At 55.4% G+C, this 20394-nt stretch overlaps 1 protein-coding gene across 1 annotated transcript in view; it reads right to left on the reverse strand.

Moving 5' to 3' along the window:
* The window catches only part of DTX1 (deltex E3 ubiquitin ligase 1), a gene marked incomplete at its 3' end in the record, with an annotated part of 37389 nt that overhangs the window by 13472 nt on the left and 3523 nt on the right, over positions 1-20394 (reverse strand). Inside the window, exon 3 of the mRNA XM_079942987.1 lies at positions 4353-5031. Coding sequence (XP_079799113.1) covers positions 4353-5031 — 679 coding nt within the window. The remainder of the gene's footprint in view (positions 1-4352; positions 5032-20394) is intronic.

A 20394-nucleotide genomic window follows, 5' to 3' on the forward strand; every position in this document is an offset into this window, starting at 1 on the left:
GCGCTCAGTAAATGGAAACAGGCCTGCAGCTGTCCCCCTCCCTCTCCCCTCCACCACGTGGGCTGGAAACTCTGAGTCTGTCCCACAGCTGTGTTCCAAAGTGCTGGATGCTGCCCTCTCAGGTGACAGGGTGGGTCTTTCCCACCCCTCTGTGTCTGTCCCCCAGGCCCCGGCTGCCAGCTGGCTTCTCGCCCCGTCACAGGGGGAGTGGAAAAAAGCCCTGGCCGGGGGACACTCTGGCCCCACTGGCTGTGTGGCCTGGGGGCAAGTCAGTGCCCCTCTCTGGACCTCTGTCCTGAGATGAGGATGGGAGGTAAGAAGGATGACAAAGAATGATGTCAGAGTTCACCCCTCCCTTGCACACGGATCGTGTGCGGTGATTTGAAATGCATGTGCACGCGCATCAGCTCTGCTGAGCCAGCACGTGTGGACTGGGGCGATTTTAGCTCCGTTTGGCAGATGGGGAAACTGAGGCCAGGGAGGGTGAAGCCATGCACCTCTCTCGGCAGGAGAGAGGTAGGGTGGAGAGAAGGGAGCAGGGGAGGGAGAGAGCTGATGAGAGGGAAAGAAAAAGGCAGGAGAGAAGGAACAAGAGACAGAGACAGACAGAGACAGGGAGACACAGTCACAGGGAGAAAGAGAGAGACTGAAAGGGAGGCTGAGACTCAGAAAGTGTAACAGGAAAGTCACAGACACACGGCTGTGGCTTGAATTGTGTTCACCCCAGAACTCAGGTGTCGAAGTCCTAACGCCCCCCAAGCCCCCAGACACTTTGGAGACAGGATCTCTGAAGAGGTGATCAAGTCATGAACAAGGTCATTAGCTTGGGCCCTAATCAATATGGCTGGTGCCCTTATAAAGAGGGAATTTGGACACAGGGGTACAGAGGGTAGGTGACATGAAGACACAGGGAGAAGGGGCCCATCTGTAAGCCGAAGGAGAGAGGCCCCACCAGAAACCCACCCTACTGACACCTTGATCTCAGACCTCCAGCCCCCAGAGCGCGAGACCACACATTCCTGTTGTTTGGGCCCCCCAGCCTGTGGCAGCCCAGGCACAGTGACAGACAGACACAGAGGCAGAGAGACCGTGAGAAGGGCCATGAGGGGCTCTGTGGGGTTTGGGGATCAGGGTGGAGTGGGGGGCCTGGCTGCCTAGCTCCTCAGAGACCCCATCCCTTTCCCATCATGGGCTGCGCCAGGGCCTCAGTTGCCTTGGCAACGGGAAGCTTCAGTCTGGAGGAACCAGGGTCTGCCATCCCCATGCCTCCTTCCTCCCACTCCCCTCACTCAGCAGGAGACTCCACGTGTCCTGTACCTACCCCCCCACTCTGAACCAGGGGTATTTTTAGCTGGAGTTCCTTGGAGATGAGGGTTGGGGGGCCTCCACCCAGGCTTGTCTGGCTGGGGAGGGTCTGTTAGAGGGGCAGGGGTGAGACTGGGCAGGGTCTACATGGCCAGGGAGGGACGAGGGAGCCCCATCAGTCCCCCACGTCCCCTTTCCAGGCCAATGTCTGGTCTCAGAGAGGGTCAGAAAGAGCTCCCAGGAAGGGGAGGGGGAGTGATACAGACTGGGTAGGGGGCACATGGCTGGGGAGAGCAGGGTGCTGGCAGGTCAGAGGAGGACATGTTTAATGATCAGCAACCCCAGGGAGAAATCTTTCTTCTCTCCAGAGCCCTCGTGAGCTCAAGCACACTCTATAGCTCCCTACTGCCGGCAGCACCAAGCCCAGGCCCCACCTCAGGCCCTGCCATCAGGCTCTTACTCCCAACATGGAAAAAATCTCAGCCCCTGCCGTTCCACCTCTATCCCTGCGCAGTCTCCAGAACCTGCTGGATTCATTCTCACCCCCGCCCCTTTGCGCTTGCACTGCCCCTGCCTGGGATGCCCTTTTCTGTTCTCACTGGCATCTCACACTCCAGGCCTCCCCACACCTCTAGCCCTTCTCTAAACGCGCCGTGTCCCCTAAGCCCCATTGAAGCTGGGCTTGCTGTTCCCTCTGTCTGGAACGGCCTTTCTCCAGGCCCGGCTACCTACCTCCTCGGTGGGGTCTGCCTTGACTATCCCGTTCCCTCTCAACCACACCACCCCATCCCACCACCTTCCCCAGCACTTCCCTCTCTCTTCAGCAATTGTGTTCATTTACTCGTTTGCTGGCTGTACGTCTGGCAGTTTGGACCCTGTCTGTCTTGTTGGTCTCTGTAAACATGCACCCACAGTACACATGTGGAGAACCGATACTGAGCAATTCCGAGCTTGCCCTGAAACAGTGGCTTTCAAAACTTTCATCAGTGACTAAGAAATTCATTTCACCTGGCGACCCATTAAACACATGTAGAAATCATGCGAAAGGTTCACGGAACAATTCTTACTGTTACTATGTATGACACATGCCAATATTTTCTTTTCTATTCTATTCTATTCCATTCCATTGCCAGAAAATTCTGGTTACAACCTTCTGATTTCATAATCCACTAGTGGGTTTCAACAATACAGCCCCGGAGAGAAGGTTCTTGAATTCTTGCTGCAAAGGCCCCTGGGACTTTCCCGCTTCTGCCCCCTCCTGCATCTACTCCAACTTGCTGTTCTACTCTTCTTGTCATTCTGGGGCCCTCCAACCCCCTCTTTTCATAAGGGAGCCAGAGCCAGGTCGCAATTTACAAGGAGCCACAGTGAAAACCTGTCTGTGATCCCCAGATGGGTGAGTCCCTCCCGCACTGCTTCCCCGAGATGCTTTCCCTGACCTCCTCAGGGCTCCTCTCTGTGGGCACTGGGACGGTCGGGCCATAGAGGAATGACCTGGAGGGGAAGGTGGCGAGGAGGGGAAGGGAGGGCGAGGCTGGCAGGCGGTGGTTGCTGTAGTCCTTCCCATGGAAAATCACAGCTCCCCTGCCCCCCACACCAGCCCTCCTCCTGGATAACAATGGTAGTCCTGGCTGCCACTGCAGGACTATTGCGACACAGGTGCTACGATCAGGCACACAGCTTCCATTTCACAGATGAGGAAACCGAGGCTCAGTGAAGGGGAGGGACTTACCCCAGACCTCACAGCTCGTAAGTGGCTGTCAAGAGGGGATCTGAACCCAAGCAGTCAGATTCTCAAAGGTTCAGAAGGGCAGCCTAATTCAGAGTCCCTTCCCTTCCCCAGGCCTCAGTTTCTGTTGGTGAAAGGGGAGACCTGGATACGGTGACCTCAAAGGTTGTCTCCATGCCTGACCTTTGCTGAGGTCAGATCAGCACGGTCGCTCTCCTGGGCCGTGCCGGAGGAATTAGAGCAGAGCTGACTTTTGGTGCCCGTTCCGCCTTTTGGGCACCACGACCCACACCCCAGCTGCTCTTTTCCCTCTGGTCTATCTCAAGATCGAGGTCTTTGCCCCTCCCTCTCTCTCCCACCACTTCAGGGTCTGGCCCTCTGCTGAGATCAACTGAACCTGGGCTCCAGGGTGGGGAGCTGACAGGCTCGCTGGGTTCCCATCCCGGGGCCTGGATGCCTTAACCCAGGGACTTCCAAAGTTGGTGTGAGCCGGGTTCCCTTCCTCAGTGAAATCCTGCTGGGAAAGCCAGTTCACAAAAGAGATTCCAAAAAGGGCTGCTCTGGTTAAAACAAGAGCAGAGAGGCTGGCTCTTGTGTGCCTGACCTCTTAACCACCACCCTCTCCTGCCACTATCTCGGGTCACCCCAGGAGTCCCTAAAGCCCAGCTTGAAAATCACAGTATTAGCCCCAAGTGATGGTGATATTTAGACGTGGCCTATAGGGGAAATGTTTCGGACAAGGGCCTAATGCTTGCTTTGAGCCTCCACATGAGATGGGTATGGACTGGGGCAGGGGTGGAAACCCTCCAAAAATTCGAAGACAACACAGCACAGAATCCTGGAATTGGTGTGAACTCCAATCCCTGCTCTCCACCTGGGAGGCCCTCAGAAGGCGCCGTACCTCTCCCAGCCTCAGCCTCTCCATCTGTAGCAGGGGCATGGTGGAATTTTGGGGTGTGTGTGTGTGTAATAAGTGAGGTGGTGTAGATCAGGAGTTTAGTAAATAATAAACATGGACTGTACACCATTATAGTTGCTGCTATGGACCCATCACTGTGAATTGTGCGATCTGGCAAATGTTACTAACTCTCCCCGTGCTTCAGTTTCCTCATCTGTAAATCGGGGATGATGACTCTCCCTACCTCACAGGGTCCTTACGCCTGGAGATAAATGAGCGTTAAGGTGCTTAGTTAACGCTTGGCACAAAGTGAATACTTAATAGATGCTAGATATTACTTGTGGTTATTATAATTATTATTGTAATTCTTTGGTCCTAGCCCCAGTGGGCAGCTACCCCTGCGCCCAGGGCCCGGCTTACCCCGGCGGGATGGAGGCGCGTGCGCTCACGCTGGTGGCGCGCTGGGGCCCGGGCCGGTTGAGGTTGTTCTGCCCCGGGGTGGGCGCGCCGCTGGGGGCGCTCGGGCTCCGCGGGGACGCGCTGAGGGGCTGCGCGGGCTCGGCGGGGCCGGCGGCGGGCGCGGCCCAGAGCGCGGCGCCTGCGAAGGTGGCGCTGGGGCGCACGGCGAGCGTGCCCGCTGGTCCTCCGGGCGGCGGCTGGGGCGGCGGGGGCGCGGGGGGCGCCTTGCGGCGCTGCGAAGCCAAGATGGCGTTGGAAGCGGCGCGCGTGCTGTTGACCAGCAGGCACTGCTGGCACGAGCAGGGCTGGCCCGAGCTGGCGCCCACGGGCCACGACTGCGACTTGGGGATGGAGCCGACGGTGAGCGGGTAGGCGAGGTCCAGGCGGCGGCGCAGGCGGCGGCGCCGGCGCGTCTGGCGGTTCATCTGCGACATGCTGTTGAAGTAGATGAGGTAGCAGAAGCCGAGCGACGAGAGGTCGAGCCACGGGTGCTGCTTCTCGTAGGCGTTCTGGATGGTGATGCAGATGTCCATGTCGTAGGCCGTCCACGCGCCGCCGTCGTTCTCCCACTCCCACACGATGCCCTTGCCCGGCGCCGACGACGGGTCGTAGAAGTTGCGCCGCACCGGCCGCATGGTGCCTGTGCTCACAAGGGGGACGGGAGTCAGGACCGGAGGGCCGTTAACATCCGCGGCCAGGGGGATCGGGACAGGCCGGAGGGGCGGGGGACAACACCGGGGTCAGCACGGGCTGGAGGGTCAGTACGGCAGGGGCGAGCTGGAGGGTCAGCACATATGGGTTGGGGCGAGAGGAGAGCGGGCCCGGGGAGGGGGGCGTGGAAGGCAAGGAAGCGGGGTGTCAGGACGGGGATGCAAGTCAGCAAGGGGGGCAGGGGTCGCAAGCTGCCCCCACCACTGAAGGGTCAACACAGGCACTGAAGCAGTGGCCCATCACAGGCCCTGGGGGAGGAGAAGGGAGAAGGGGGTGTGGGCTGTTTAGACAAGGAGGGGGTGGGAAGCAGAGTCAGAGCCTGGGGTGGGAGCCGGGATCCACAGAGGCCACGACCGTGCCGACACTGACGGTCCTTCTTTCCTTCATTAGTTCACTCATTCAGTAATCCGTTCATCAGCCCATCCATTCATTAATTACTTCAAGCACAAGTTCATTTATGCATTCCTTAATTCTTTCATTCGTGCATTCCTTTATTCATGCCTTCCTCAGTTCATTCATTCAATAATTCTCTCAGCTCATTCACCCGTGCCTGCCACCATTCATACCTGCACTTATTCTCCTGCAGCAACTTTATCCATGATTTCAATCATTCCCTCACTTACGACCATCCTATATAAAAATGTGCACCCTTCCACATTCCTACCTTCCCTTCTCTCCTTCCCTGTTCCATCTGGTATACTTTATATGTTACATATATATCTTGCTTTCTGTCTGTCTCCTCCCACTAGAATGTCACTGCCACAAGGCAAGGACTTCGTTTTATTCACTGCTGTATCCCCAGCGCCTGCACACAGTAGGTGTTCACTGGATATTTGCTGAATGTGTGAATGAATTCATTCGTTCAGATATCGATCCATTCTGAGTTCGGTTATTTTATTCTTTCATGCCTTTTGCTATCCTTGCATTGGTCCATTCCTTCATCCACTTATTTATTCCTTTTTTCATGCATCTGTTTGTTTATTTGTTCCTTCTTTTAGCAAACATGCTGCCTCTCTGCTCTGTGAAAGGCTTCGTGCTGAGCGGTCATTCAAAATGAACATAACCACGTGACAGCCCCAGCCAGGTGGGTAATCATGCTCCCATTTTAAAAACAGGGGCCCTGAAATTTGGCTCCCAGCCTCTGCTCCGTGCTTCCCAATTCTAGATGCTTTCTGAGAGCAAGGCTCCATGGACACTGGGTTAAAAAGAGATGAACAAGGTCCAGGCTGCAAGACTTTTCAGTGCCTTTAGGCTGCCCTGTGCCTTGGGGCCAGCGTGGAGAGGTTCTTTTGGTTCACGTGGCACACCGGCAGGAAGGCTGCACGCTTGACTGCTCCTCAACTGTGGGCAAGTCCCTTAAGTCTCCCTAAGTCTCGGTGGCCCCATCTCGAAAATGAAGGTGATGGTAATCCATGAGCCACCCCTCCCCTCTCACACGGGGCTGCTGGGAGGATTTGGTGAGAAGAGCCACAGAGCACAGGGTCTGGGTGGGGCACCAGGGCTGGGAGGCAGACAGACCTCATTTCAAGCCCCAACTGCCCAACTTTCCAGCTGTGTGTCTGTGATCAGGCAACTCAATGGCTCTGAGCCTCAGTTTTATCATCTCTAAAATGGGCACAAGGTTGCTAAAAGGATCCATCAAGACAAATAGTGTCTCTACTCTGATGATTCCAATGTCCTCTCCCCTTAGAGCCAGACTTGTGTATCCAAGTGCTCCCTCTGCACCTTCCGATGCAGGTCCAATGGGCTTCCCAAACTCAGCTCTGCCAAAGCAGAGCTGTGGTCTTCCTCCGCCCCAAACCTGCTCCTCCTGAAGCCTTCCTTGTTGCGGTTACTGGCAGCTCCATCCTTCCTTTTGCTCAAGCCCCAAACCCCCAATCCTTGGACCCATCCCTGACTTCTCATGTCCTACCCCACGTCCAGTCTATCAGTAAATCCAGTGGTCTCTATCTTCAAATACATCCCGCATCTGACCACTTCTCCCTCTCCGCATCGCACCAAATCTACCTGGTCCAAGCCGCTGTGTTTCTCTCGCCTGGACTATTGCAGTAGACTCATTACTGGTCACTCCTTCTGTCCTTGCCTTCTGTCGTCTCTTCCCCACACAGCAGCCAGAGGGATCTCATTCAATGCAAGTCAGATCACGTTCTTCTTTGACTCAAAATTCTCCCATGGTTCCCTGCTTACTTGGAGTCAAAGTCAAAGTCCTGGCCATGACCTACAAAGCACCACATTGTCTATAAAGCCTCTACAAAGTCCCACGGGTCTATAGAGCCCACCTCTCACTCACTCCCTGGCCCCATTGCTGTTCCTCAAACAACTGAAGCAATGTCCAGCCTCGGGCCCTTTGCATTTGCTGTCCCCTCCCCCTGGAATATGACCTAGCCACTCCTAGACGTTCTCACAGTTTTCCCCCTCCTTTCTTTTAGGTCTCTGTTCAAACATCCCCTCATTGGAAATGCCACCCTTCCATGGCCCTCCATTGCCACCCTCTTCCCTTGCTCTATCTCTCTTCCTGGCACTCAGTGCTACCTGCATGATACATTCACCTGCAGACTTGCTTTACTCTCTGTCTCCCCCGTACAAGGTCAGGGATCTTGCCTGCTTTACTCCTGGCTCTATCCCTGCGCCTAGCACAGTGCCTAGCACGCAGTGGGCCCTCCCTACGTGGGGAGTGTTTCCACTGTCAACTGGCACAACCCCAGGGTGCCTGGCCCTGGAATCTGCAGCCAGATGGATGAGGACCCATCATGGTCCATCCTGAGGACCCCCTCCTTCCCCTGCCTTGCTTAAGCTTCTCTCTCCTGGGCACAGACTCTATCTGACCTTCACTTGGGTCCTGACCCAGGGCCGAAACAGCTAGTCCTCTGCTCTCTCTGTTTGAATCCCAAGGGCTACGGGCTACCCCCTGCTCTCTGTGAACCTCCCAGACTCCGAGAGCTGGGGAAGTCGAGGCACAGAGCTGTAGCTGTAATGAGAGAGGTGTGGTGGGCGTGGAGTCCCCCGGGCTCCTGTGCCAGTCAGTCGTATGAAAACTCCCCACTCCCAGGCCTCCAGGGCAGCCTCATTCTCCAGTCTGTTTATCGTTTTAATTTAGCGTGTGCATATTGACTTTTTCCTTGACAACGGTGTTCTTCCAGGGCAGGCCTGAGAGGGGATTAGTTAGAGGGAAAATCTGGGATCCTGTTCCCATCTGCTCCCAAGTCCTGGTCTTCCCCTCTCAGAGCCCCAGTTTCCTCATCTGCAAAATGAGGGCTCGTGACAGATGATCTTCAGGTCCGATGTGTCCAAAGTACCACCATTAGCCTCCCAGTTAAGGGTTGGGGTGCTGTGTTACATGGAAGGTGTGACCCCTGAATGGGAAGGCAGGGGGTGGGAACTTGCTATATCTAATCACCTCCGTGTGCCAGGTCTTGAGCTGGGCAGGGCAGGGTCAGGGGTGGGAGGGGCAGAGTGAAGTGGTTGAGAGAAACAACTCAGAAGTCTCACAGGCCATGTGCCAGTCCTGGCTCCACATTTAGCCTCAGTGTCCTCATCTGTCAAATGGGGTATTAATACCCACCCCCAAGGGATGACTGTGGGGCTAAGTAAGATACTGCACATCACAGGTGCTTGGCGGAGCGCTTGGCTACGGTAAGTGCTTGAGGAATGTTAGCTAAGACGCTGTTATTAGTATATACATTACCCACCTTTTCCCAGCCCTTGGTCACTTGGCAAACTCCTATTCACCCAAAAAAACCCTCTACATGCCCACCTCCTCCAGGAAGCGCTTTTCCGTTCTGCTGCTATAGCTAGCACATGCTGCTTTTTACTGCATGTGTATCTTTGCACTATCATTAAGTGATTTGTTTTTGTTCTTAATCTCCCTCACTGGCTGATGACTTTCAGGAGGACAAGGACCAGGTCAGATCTATGTTTTTGTTCCCAGCACTAGGCACAAGGCGCAAATGAGGCATCTGCAACTGAAACAGGCAACCTACTTGGCATAGGTCAGGGCTCAGAGGGAGTGGGAAAGAGGAGGGGTTGGTCTTTTTTTTTTTTCTTTTCTTTTTGCGGTACGGGGGCCTCTTACTGTTGTGGCCTCTCCCATTGCGGAGCACAGGCTCCGGACGTGCAGGCCCAGCGGCCATGGCTCACGGGCCCAGCCGCTCTGCGGCATGTGGGATCTTCCTGGACCGGGGCATGAACCTGCGTCCCCTGCATCGGCAGGCGGACTCTCAACCACTGCGCCACCAGGGAAGCCCGGAGGGGTTGGTCTTGCTAGAGAGGGAGTGCAGACTGGAGCAGAGGCCAAAGTGCACAAGGGGTCCCCAGGGAAGGAGGGACAGGGTTCCTAAGGTCAGCATTGGCCAGCTCTGTAACAAAGGACTCTGGGAGCTCCTCCCAGCCAGCTCAGGGCCAACCAGCCCAGGCGTCCCTCTCTCCAGGGCTCTATTTAGCCGGTATTGATTTTCCTGCCTGTTTACTGGTAGTTATTAAAGGCTGCGTCCCTGGGGTCCTTTTCAAACGAGATCGGAACCTGGTGAGCTGGAGTAATTAGGGCAGCTGCCGTCCTCCCCGCTGGGCCCTGCACCCTGAAGCGCCCAGTGTTGCCTGCCTGCCTGTCCGTCCACCTCCCAGCTCACGCTGGCCGTGGACCAGGCCGAGGGGGGCCAGCTGGTTCCCTGGTGACCTGCCTGGGCTGCGATTTCGAGATTTCCAAGGGAGCAGCGGCGGAAACACTCTTTCTCTTCCCCAGTGGCCCTGGCCTAGATTTTTGGCCAGAACAATGGGTCTAAGATGAGGCTGGAGGTTCCTCAGCCTGGGAGATGGGAAGGGCCTCAGACTGGTGGCCTGAATGCACGGCTGGTCCTTCTAACATGGACCGGCTCTGCTGGGTCCACTCCCCTTCTCTGGCCTCACGGGTACCCAGCTGCACTGGCCACCAGGGTCCGTGTCCCCATGGCAGTTAGGAACCTGTGTCAAGCACGTACTATTTCTGGGCCTGTTTCTGTGTCTGCTTTTGTTCCCTGTCCCCCCACCCCCTCCTTCGCTTCTTAGGAATGTTTGGTTGAAAAATTCCAATCTTGTTCCAGATGAACTGAGGGGAAAGGGGCTTTGGCCAAATGTCAGCTGGAGGATTGCAGGAGCTGGGCCCCTGGAGACCGGGTGTGGGGACGGCCGCGGCCACTGCAGCCAGTGACCAGTTCGTGCCTGGGGCAGAGACAACCAAAGAGAGATCGAGACACAGGTGGGGAGAGCAAGAGACAGGGAGGGAGGGGACTTCCCTGGAGGTCCAGTGGTTAAGACTTCACCTTCCAATGCAGGGGGTGCGGGTTCGATCCCTGGTCAGGGAGCTAAGATCCCACATGCCTCGCAGCCAAAAAAAACCAAAGCATAAAACAGAAACAATATTGTAACAAATTCAATAGACTTAAAAAAAATGGTCCACATTAAAAAAAAAACCTCAAAAAAAAAAAAAGAAAGGGAGAGAAAGGCACAGAGACAGAGACACACATGCACAGAGGGCCGAGATCAAAATGGGAAATGCTAAGGCAGATACAGGAGAATGGGGGGCAGAGAGACTTAAAGAAACAGAATCCTAGGACTTTCCTGGTGGTCCGGTGGGTAAGACTCCACGCTTCCAGTGCAGGGGGCCCATGTTCGATCCCTGGTCGGGGAACTAGATCCGGCATGCTGCAACTAAGACCCAGTGCAACCAGAATAAATACATAAATAAATAAATATTAAAACAAAGAAACAGAATCCTGAAGCCTAGAGACTGAGACAGTCAGGGACAGTCAGGGAGAATGAGAGAGCTAGGCCAGGAAACGGAGGAGCAGAGAGGGGGGACGGGGTGGGGGGGAAGACCGCAGCTACAGCAATACCAATAAAGCTAACGTTTACTGAGTCCCCACTCTGTGCCAGAGGCTGTGTTCAGTACTTTCCTTGCACTAACTCATTTTATCCTCACACGGTTCCTTCTAGGGAGGGACCAGAATTATTCCCATTTTACAGGAGACAACTGAGGTCCCAGAATAGTGAAATCTTGGGAGGGTTGGGGATAATGCTTTATTCACGGAGCCAAGGAAAGGCCAGGTTAGACTGGTTCTAAGGGGTTTAACTCAGCCAAGTGGTAGCCCAGCCTAGGATACCTCCAGCGACGGGGAACTCACTACCTCAGCTTTGCCCTCAGTTGTTTTGTTGTGAGAGGTTTCTGGCTGGAGAACGTGGTCCTGATCTGACCCCTCTGCCTGAAGGCGGGGTGTGTGGGTGTCTCAGCCCTCCAGCTTTTGGCTTTAAGAAAAAGCTGACTCTGTAGAGAGACGGGAGGGTTCTGAGCCCTCCTGTCTGCCTCTCTAGTCTCCAAAGTGTTCCTCCCTGGGCTGAGCCAGTCCTAAGGCCCAGCAACAAACCACTCCCTCTGGGGGTGGCTTCCCGGAGGGAAGTGACCTCAGTTTGGGGGCACCCAGACCCTGACGGGAAGGGGGGCCCGTGGGAGGCAGTCATGGGACATCCTGTCAGGTGGGGGGAGTCCCGCTGCTGGCTGAGGCCTGTGACTGGGGGTTGGGCAGTGGGTTAAGCATGAGTTCAACACCCACTGGATGCCAGGCCCCAATGGGGTAGTTTCCTGATTCCTCCCCCAACCCAGAAGTCATCATAACCATCATTCTCGCTCAGAGAACACACTTTTGTGGCCCAGGCTCACGTGAACTCATTTAATCCTCACAGTGGCCCTATGAGGTAGGGGTATTACCATCCCATTTTATTTTTTTTGGCCGCGCTGCGGAGCGTGAGGGGTCTTAGTTCCCTGACAAGGGATGGAACTTAGGCCCCGGCAGTGAAAGCGCCGAGTCTTAACCACTGGACTACCAGGGAATTTACCGTCCCATTTTAGAGGCAAAGAAATAGAGGCACAGAACAGGGTAGGAACGTGTCCAAGGTTATCTGCAAGGAAGTGGTCCAGCCAGAAGCCATCCCAAGACCACCCGGTTCCAGACGTTCCCTTCACTGCTCCACTTGTACTAGCCCATGTTCCAGGGGAGGAAACTGAGGCATGGAAGTTACACAGTAAGTAAGGGACACAGCTGAGGTTCAAACCCAGACTGTTATATGGCCTTCTGGAATAGCGGCCCTCTCCCTTAACCCCTCGACAGATTATCTGCGTGGCTGGCCAACTCCCTGACAGCAATAACAGTAACCATCCTGCTTTATCGAATTCTTCTGTGCCAGCTACTGTGCTAAGGGCTTATGTGCGCCCTCCAGTCCTCGCAATAGCCCTAGAGGTTTTGTGCACTACTGTTAGCCCCATTTGGCAGATGGGGAAACTGAGGCTCCTTGGGAGGACTTGGAGGTCCACCTGGGGGTGGTGGCTGGGCTGGGATTCGAACTGCAGTCTGCGGACCTGGGGCACCTCCCTCTCCCTCCCGCCCTGTGATCAATAATCCCGCAGTGTTCTGTTTCCCTCCAGACTCTCCCAGGGGACTTGTCAACAGAGCCACGGCCCATTAGCGGTTTCTGCACATTTGAAGCTGGCCCAGGCTCCCCAGGGTCTGCTGGCAGCTGGGCAGGCGAGGGGAGGGGGTCTCCAGCCCTGCCTGGGGAAGGCTGAGGGGCTGCACGGCACTCGGAGAGGCTACCACCTTCAACTTGGTTTCAAAAGGCCCTCGCTCTGGAGGCTGCTGGCAGCTGCAAGCTGGCTTTGCCCACTTTATGGGCTGTGTGTGTGTCTTCCCAGTCACCTGGCTTCCAACACACTCGGGTGCAGACCCCCAGGCATGGCAGCAGCAGCTGAGAGACGGAAACGAGAGGGTAGGAAGCAGAAGGAGCAGAGTCCTCTATCCCCTGGAGCCCTCATGGTGTTGGGCAGCTGCCCTGACCCTGCCAAGCCTCTGCTTCCTCATCTGTGAAACAGACATCCTCATCATCACGATGGTAAACACTCACAGAGGGTCTGCTCTGTGCCAGGTACTGAGCTAAGTGTTTCACATGTTAAATCTTTTTTTTTTTTTTCGGTACGCAGGCCTCTCACTGCTGTGGCCTCTCCCGTTGCGGTGCACAGGCTCCGGACGCGCAGGCTCAGCGGCCATGGCTCACGGGCCTAGCCGCTCCGCGGCATGTGGGATCTTCCCGGACCGGGGCACAAACCCGCGTCCCCTGCATCGGCAGGGAGACTTCCAACCACTGCACCACCAGGGAAGCCCCACATGTTAATTCTTAATCCACATGACACTCTACAGAATAGGTACCATTATTATCATTGCCTTGTACAATTGCCAAAACAGAGAGGTGAAGTGATTTACCCAAATCACACAGCTAAGTTATTAAGCCAGGATTCAACCCAGCCAGATTTGAACTTCTCCCCGCTTCCACTGCCACCACCCTGGTCCAAGCCACCATGACTGCCTGCACAGACTACTGCAGCAGCCTCTGTCCTATGTCCCGGTTTCCACCTTTCGCACCCCGTAATGCATTCTCCCAAGGCAGCCAGAGGATCTTCCACAGACTCAGGTCTGACCACATCACTCCTCTGCCCAACACCCATCAATAGCTCCCTAGTGCCCTTAGGAATGAATCAGTCTAAGCTCTTTAGCTCATCTTCAAGGCCCATTACAAGCTGTCCGCACAGCTTCACACTCTGACGACACCAAACTTCTAGTTATTCTCTGAACACATCACGCATGGCTATGCCTCGGTGTATGTGCACATGCTGTTCCCTCTGTCTGGAATGTCCTGCAACCCACACCACCCCACTTCCCTCCCTGCCGAGTTCCTACACACTTGTCACGGTTCAGCTCAAGCACTGGCCTCTTAAAATCGTCTCTGCCGCCCTCAGGGAGAATCACTTCCTCCTTGGGACTCACACAGCACCTTCCACCTACAGTACCGCCCTTAAAGCACAGAGCTCACTAAGTGTTGAGGCGTCTGTGCCCTCCAACTTGGAAGCCTCTCAAAGGTTGGGCTGGCTTTCAGCCACCTTAGCATCCCTTTATAGCCAGGAGCACAGGGAAGTAGGTACTTGGAAAATGCTAGCTAAATGAATGAATGAGTCAGTGAATGAATGAATGACCGAATACACACAAGTGAACCTACCTGAGGACTACAAATGACTAGGCTGGAGATTGCAAGTTGAGGGGGAATTTGATATTGTCTTGGGCGCCACGCTATTTGCATCTTGTAAATATAATGACCAGGCATTTAACAACTGGGGTGGACTCACTCAAGTCTGGATTTCAAAAATCACCAAGTATCCAAAGAGGCAGCCCCACGGCAACAGTTAGCAGAAGCTGAGTCACAGTCACTCCGTTCATGTTTTCAAGTATTTACTGAGTGGCTACTGTGTACCAGGCGCTAGAGAACAACAGTTGAACGCCGTTGCCTTCCCAGCCACGGCACACACTTCTATTGGCTGCCCGGGTCCTGGAAGCATCTGAATTTTCAGCCTCTTTCTGGATGGAGAAATTGGAACCCAGAAAACGAAAGCGGCTTTGTCCAAATCACTTACAACTTAGAGATAGATGTTGACCCCAGGCTCCTTGACTCTTATTTTCACAGCCCCAGGTGACTAACGCCTTGGCATGAATGAACCTTTGTTCCCTAGAAGAGAGGAACCTGGGGAGGGCTCCATAACGTGCGATTTCAGGTGAACCCTACGCTTCCCCTGGCGTGCCCTGCTTGCTCTGCTTGCAGTGGGCAGGAGAGGGCACAAAGGCTCAGTGGCGGCGGGGCCCAGCCTGTCATCGGCGGAAGAGGTGGCTACGCTGCAGCTGCTGGCAGGACTGTCCCGGTCACCAGCGCTGCCTTCTTTGATTGCTTCCTCCTTTGTTCTGCATTTCAGGGCGTTCAGCTCCACGGCCCAGTGCCAGACTCCCTCCCATTGCCCATCACCCGCCTGCCACTCCTATTCAGGCAGGTGGAGGTGGCAGCCTGGAGCAGCTCCAGAGGGACGATGGGAGGAGCCCAGAGAGGGAGAGGTGCTTGGCCAGGGTGACAGAGCAAGGATGCAGCTACACAGGACCTGGGGGAGACTCAGTCTCCAGCCTGCCTGCTCCTGGAGCCCAGAGGTCAGGAACAGCCCCATATCCCCGACCTCCTCGGCGTCCGGCCGCCTGTATCGTGCCCATCACCCCTACCAAAACACAAGGGCTTTGAGGCCAGCGATTTGTATGTGTCCTGTTCACCGCTGCATCCCTAGTGCCTAGGACGGTGTCTGGCCCATAGTAGGTACTCATTAAATTCCTGCTGAATGAATGAACAAATTAGTACTGACCACAATCCCATGAGAGAGTCCTGCTGTTGGACCCATATTACAGAGGAGGAAACTGAGGCTCATGGAGAGAGTGTGGTTTACCCAGAGTCAAAAGCCAGCACCCCCTCACCCCCTCACCCCACCCCACAGTTACCAGAGGGCTGCGAAGGAGGGAATCTAGAGCCTGGGCCGCACCAACAAGGCTCCCTGAGGCAGCCAGTTCCAGATTTGGGGCCCCCTGTTTTCAGCTGGTATCAGCAAGGGCAGCTGGCAGCTGGTGGGGTGCCTCTGTGGACTGGGAGGCCAGGGGGACTCATGGTGGGGGCAACTGTCTTGGGACCTGGAGTCTGTCCTGCAGAGTGGCTACCACTGGGTGTGATGCAGGAGTGAGAGGAAGGAGGGAGGCCCAGGGAGACACAGGTGTGCGGGGAGGGAGGCGTGGGAGGGCTCTGGGCACCTTCCATACCCTGAGAATACCACCCTGAGGAGGGAGCTAGGGATCCCACTGCCCACAGCCTGAATGGGCAGCTCCACTGTGACCAGTCCTGCCCCATCACCTCCCCATCCTGGCCCCTCCTCATTACCCTCCCATCACATCCCCCGTCACCCCCTCTGTAGAACCCCCATGCCTCCCCCTTCACTCCCCTCCATCACAGCCGTTATTACCCTCCCCATCACGGTCCCCTTTATCACACCCCCAACTCCACCCCACCATCAATAGCCCCAGTCATGGTCCCCAACGCCTCCCCGGCCCCTCCCCCCTCCACGGCTCTCATCACCTTCCCTATCACCTCGCCTACTCCAGCCCCACACTTCCGCATCACAGCTTCCGTCACCTCCTTCATCTCTAGGTCAGACCCTAGCTCCCTTGGACGGATGTGGGGGTGGGGGGGCGGGGGCGTTGGAGAGAGCAGGAAAGGATGGAGAGGGGAGGCAGGGTACATGAGAGGAGAGAGAAGAGGCTATGGGGAGGATTTGACCCGGGATCTCTCACACCCACACCCCACAGGACTGGTCCAGCCGTGGGTGGGCGCTGTCCAAGGTACTGGGGCAGCCAGGCCTGGCGCAGTGGGCGCTGCAGACCACCTAGATCTGAATCTCTGATCCATCTCTTCCTAGCTTGGGCAGGTGGCTCCCCACCCGCTGAGCCTCACCTTTGCTATGTATAAAATGGGTCAGGAAGGGCCTACGTCAGCCCCTGCCCAGCCTGCTTCAGCTCTGGCCTCCAAGGGCCCTTGATTAACGAGGCTGGTCCTGCAGTGTGACTCTGGGTCCCCTGGGGCCTGGCCGCTAAAGGGTGACAGCTGGCAGCCCGGCCATGCCCGGTGGGACTCAAGAGGCCTCCCTTCCGCTCCTTACCTCTTCCCACTTCTGTCACTGCCTCCGTTTTCCACTCAGGCCTGGGTTTCCTCTAGCCAGAAGTGTTCCTCAAACCATACAAAGTCTTGGAGGATTCCTCCTCCAGGAAGTCCTCCCTATCAGAGGCCCCAGGCACACACTGCCCACATCACTTGGCCAAGGGTAACCTGTACCTCTCCTATGAGGTACTTAGACCTTTTTCCTACTTCAGCATGAGTACTACGAGCAAAGCAATATTCCCCATGCTTTTACCTACATTACCTCATTCAGTCCTCACGGTAATAATCCTCTCAGGTAGGAACTATTCTTATTCCCATTTTACAGAGCAGGAATCTGAGGCTCAGAGAGGTTAAGGGGCTTGCGCATGGTCACACAGCCAGCAAGGGGCCAGGCTGGAATTCAGATCTATATCTGAATCCAAGAGTTCAACTGCCGTTCCCATGATATGTATTGATATTTGTCTTTGCCTTCACTAGACCCTGAAATCAGTTTGGCAGCGGCCTTGTCCTTCTTTCTGAGTTCCTAGGAACCAGCCCAGGGCCTGGTACTGAGCAGGCACCAGTGACTGTCAAATAAAAGTGATGATGAATTTATGGTACCAGAAGAGACTCCAGGAGCCAGACAAGCAGCCAGAGGCAACAGGATGGGTCTGTAAGGGTGGAGGTGCAGGCAGTGTGACAGGTGGTGGTGGGAGACACCCCCGTACGGACTAGTTGGACCTGCGGCCACCAGTGGACGGACCCTTCCTAGTCCAAACGCACATCCTTCTTGCCCCTGGTGTCAGGCCCGGCCCCCTGGGGCCCTCCAGGTTGTCTGCGAGAGGGTCCCAAGGGGTCCTGTAACCGGGTAGCTGGGCCCTGGAGGCCTCTGGGGTTGCACAGGCTGTTTCTGCTTTGGTACAGAATCCGGCAACAAGCCAGAGCTCTCAAGGGAGAAGGGGGAGGGGACTCTCTCAGCTGGCTCGTTGAATGTCACCTTATTCTCCACCTTGAGACCTGTCTGAGAGGCCTGGGTTCCAGAAGAGTGATCGACTGTGTGACTTTGGGCAAGTCACTCACCCTCTCTGGGCCTCTATCTCTCCATCGATACAACGACCTGCCTAGGAGTCTAAGTTCTGGCGGTGCCTTCCCCAGTGATGGCTGCTCCTCCCACTGGGTGGCCCCACCTGGTCTCCAGCAGCCTAAGTGTGTCTTCAGACAGGATGTTCCCATAAGGGCACCAGGGCTGAGTGGTGCTCCAGCTACCCAGAGAAGGGATGATGTAGGCTTGGAAGATGCTGAAACCAGCCGCCACCTGTGACTCCAGCCTGACAGCTTGGGAGTGCCGGGCACAGCTGTGCTTTGAGTCGTGGGGACAGTAGTTGTGGATGGTCCCCAGCCTGGCCTCACCCAGCCTCAGCTGTCCCATCTACAGAATGGGCAGAAGGCTGCCATAAGTGCCCCCAGCGGCAGTGGGAGAAGAGAATGGGCGTCGCCAGCCAGTCGGAAAGGTGGCCCTCCCTCTGCCCCCAGCCGTGTGAGCTCAGGGAGAAATCTGGAAATTGCCTAGGAATTGGTTAGGTCATATGCCTGTGAAAGGAACACCAGGGTCACAGCATCCCTGCCACTTGGGTTCCAGACCTGCTGGGCTTCAAAGGGAACCTCACCCCGTGTAGAGAGTGATGAAAACAGCCCAGCAGGGGAGAGGTGACGGGGCACCAGCTGAACAAACAGCAGCCCCATGGGAGCAGGCCTGGCCCTTCCCTTGTGGTCCAAGCCTGACATCTGGGCTTTCTTCCGCTGGCCGCATGACAGGCATATAGACAGGGCATTTGTGGGTCAAGCAGATTGGTGCTGTGTGCGTGTATGCACACACGTGTGCACCTCGGCACACGCCACGAGGCGAGTATTTCTGTACAGGCCACGCTGGGCATGCCGTGGGACCACTGCTGTCCTACCCCATGGGCAGCTTAAAAATGTATTCGGGCAGGGGTTGGTGAACTGCAGCCCGCGGGTCAAATCCACCCGCTGCCTGCCTTTGCACAGCTCACGAGCTGAGTGGTTTTTACATTTTCAAATGTTTGGGGAAAAAAAAAAGAGTTCATGACCCGTGAAAATGATATGAAATTCAAATGTCAGCGGCTGCAACTAGTTTTATCAGGACACAGACACATTCATTCATTTGCATACTGTCTGGCTGCTTTCAGACTACAGCAGGAGAGTTAAGCTATAGCAGCAGTTACAATAGAGACTGTAGGGCCCACAGAGGCTAAACTATTTACTATCTGACCTTATCAGAAAGTCTGCAGCTCCGAAGTCAGGGCACTGGGGCATGCTGCTACCTCCCACAAAAACTTAAAGTTTGGCTTCAATGAACCTATCGAGAATTTTACAATTAGAAAATCTAGAGAGAGGTTGTGTCCATTTCAGTACATGCATGTGAGCTTTGGGTTTTACAACGTTATATTGTTTGTGCGTGTGTGTGTCTGTGTACCATGATCTTCAAGATGCAGGATCTCCGACTCATCTTTCATGCATCTGTAGTGTTCAGCACATGCTAGGCTCATGGTGGGTAATTAGTTAAGGTCTGTGGGATAAAATAACGTGTGGTTCTCTCCATCAACTCAACAGTCCTGCTAGCAAAGCGATACTCTTGCCCATTTCACAGATGTGGAAACTGAGGTCTGGACAGGTGACAACGCCTGCTTGAGGCTCTTTCCTGGACCATTAATTATGAGGACAAGATGTCCTTCCTTGACTTTGTATTGCTCCTGGGAGAACTGGGCGATCATGTTATTACACGTCTGGTGGGAGACATCTTGCCCCTCCCTCTAGCAGTTTTCCAGGCATCCTAGGTCCCCTGCCGGCCCCGTAGGTTTCCAGGCCTTCCTCCCTTGTTGGGGGTCTTGGCAGGCTCCCAGGGGCCTGTGGAGGGATGAGTATTTTTTTTTCCCTTTTCCGGCAAACAGGGGGCAGGTGTGGAGTGAGCAGCTCCCGGAGGGGGCAGTGGGAAGACGACTGAAGCTGAACTTCTGGGGGATCCGGCGAGGCTGACCCATAAGAGGGGTGCCATTGAGAGTAAGGGACCTGCTGAAAGGGGGAATGGAGGGAGTTTGGGGCGTTAGGAGCCCAAGTGGGGGTGTGGGGATAGAAAAGGAGCCCCGAACAGGAGTGTGGAGATCAAAGGCAAAGTGGCCAAGTTGGCAACCTTGGGTGGGGCTTTCGCTGCTTCTGAGGGACCATAAGTCACGCCCTGGAAAATCCGCCCCCACCCCCCCAATAGCTTTGAACCTACAGAACGCAGACCACCGAGCCAAGGAGAAGACACACTCCTTCTGCTGTCAGACCCCTGCCCTCCACCAGAGACGGTTCCAGGATAAACCAGAGAGAATGGGGCAGGGGACGCCTAGCAATTCGCCACCAGGGACTCTGCCTCTCTGGAAGGATTGGCACCAGGATTCAATGGTGACTTCCTCTACTCTCAGGATAAAATCCAAAGCCCTTTTCACGGCTGTCCAGTGCTGTACGTCTGGTCCCTGCCCCAGCCTCATCTTGTACCACCTTTCCCTCATCCACTGCACTCCAAACGCAATGGATTTGAACGTACTCTGCTCCTTCCCACCACAGGGCCTTTGCACTGGCTGTTCCCTCTGCTGGGAGCACTGTCTCCCACACTCATTCCTTAGATTTCTATTCAAACCTGACTTCCTCAGATTAGCCTTTCTGA

Source organism: Stenella coeruleoalba (assembly GCF_951394435.1).
Source record: "Stenella coeruleoalba genome assembly, chromosome: 14".
NCBI lineage: Eukaryota > Metazoa > Chordata > Mammalia > Artiodactyla > Delphinidae > Stenella > Stenella coeruleoalba.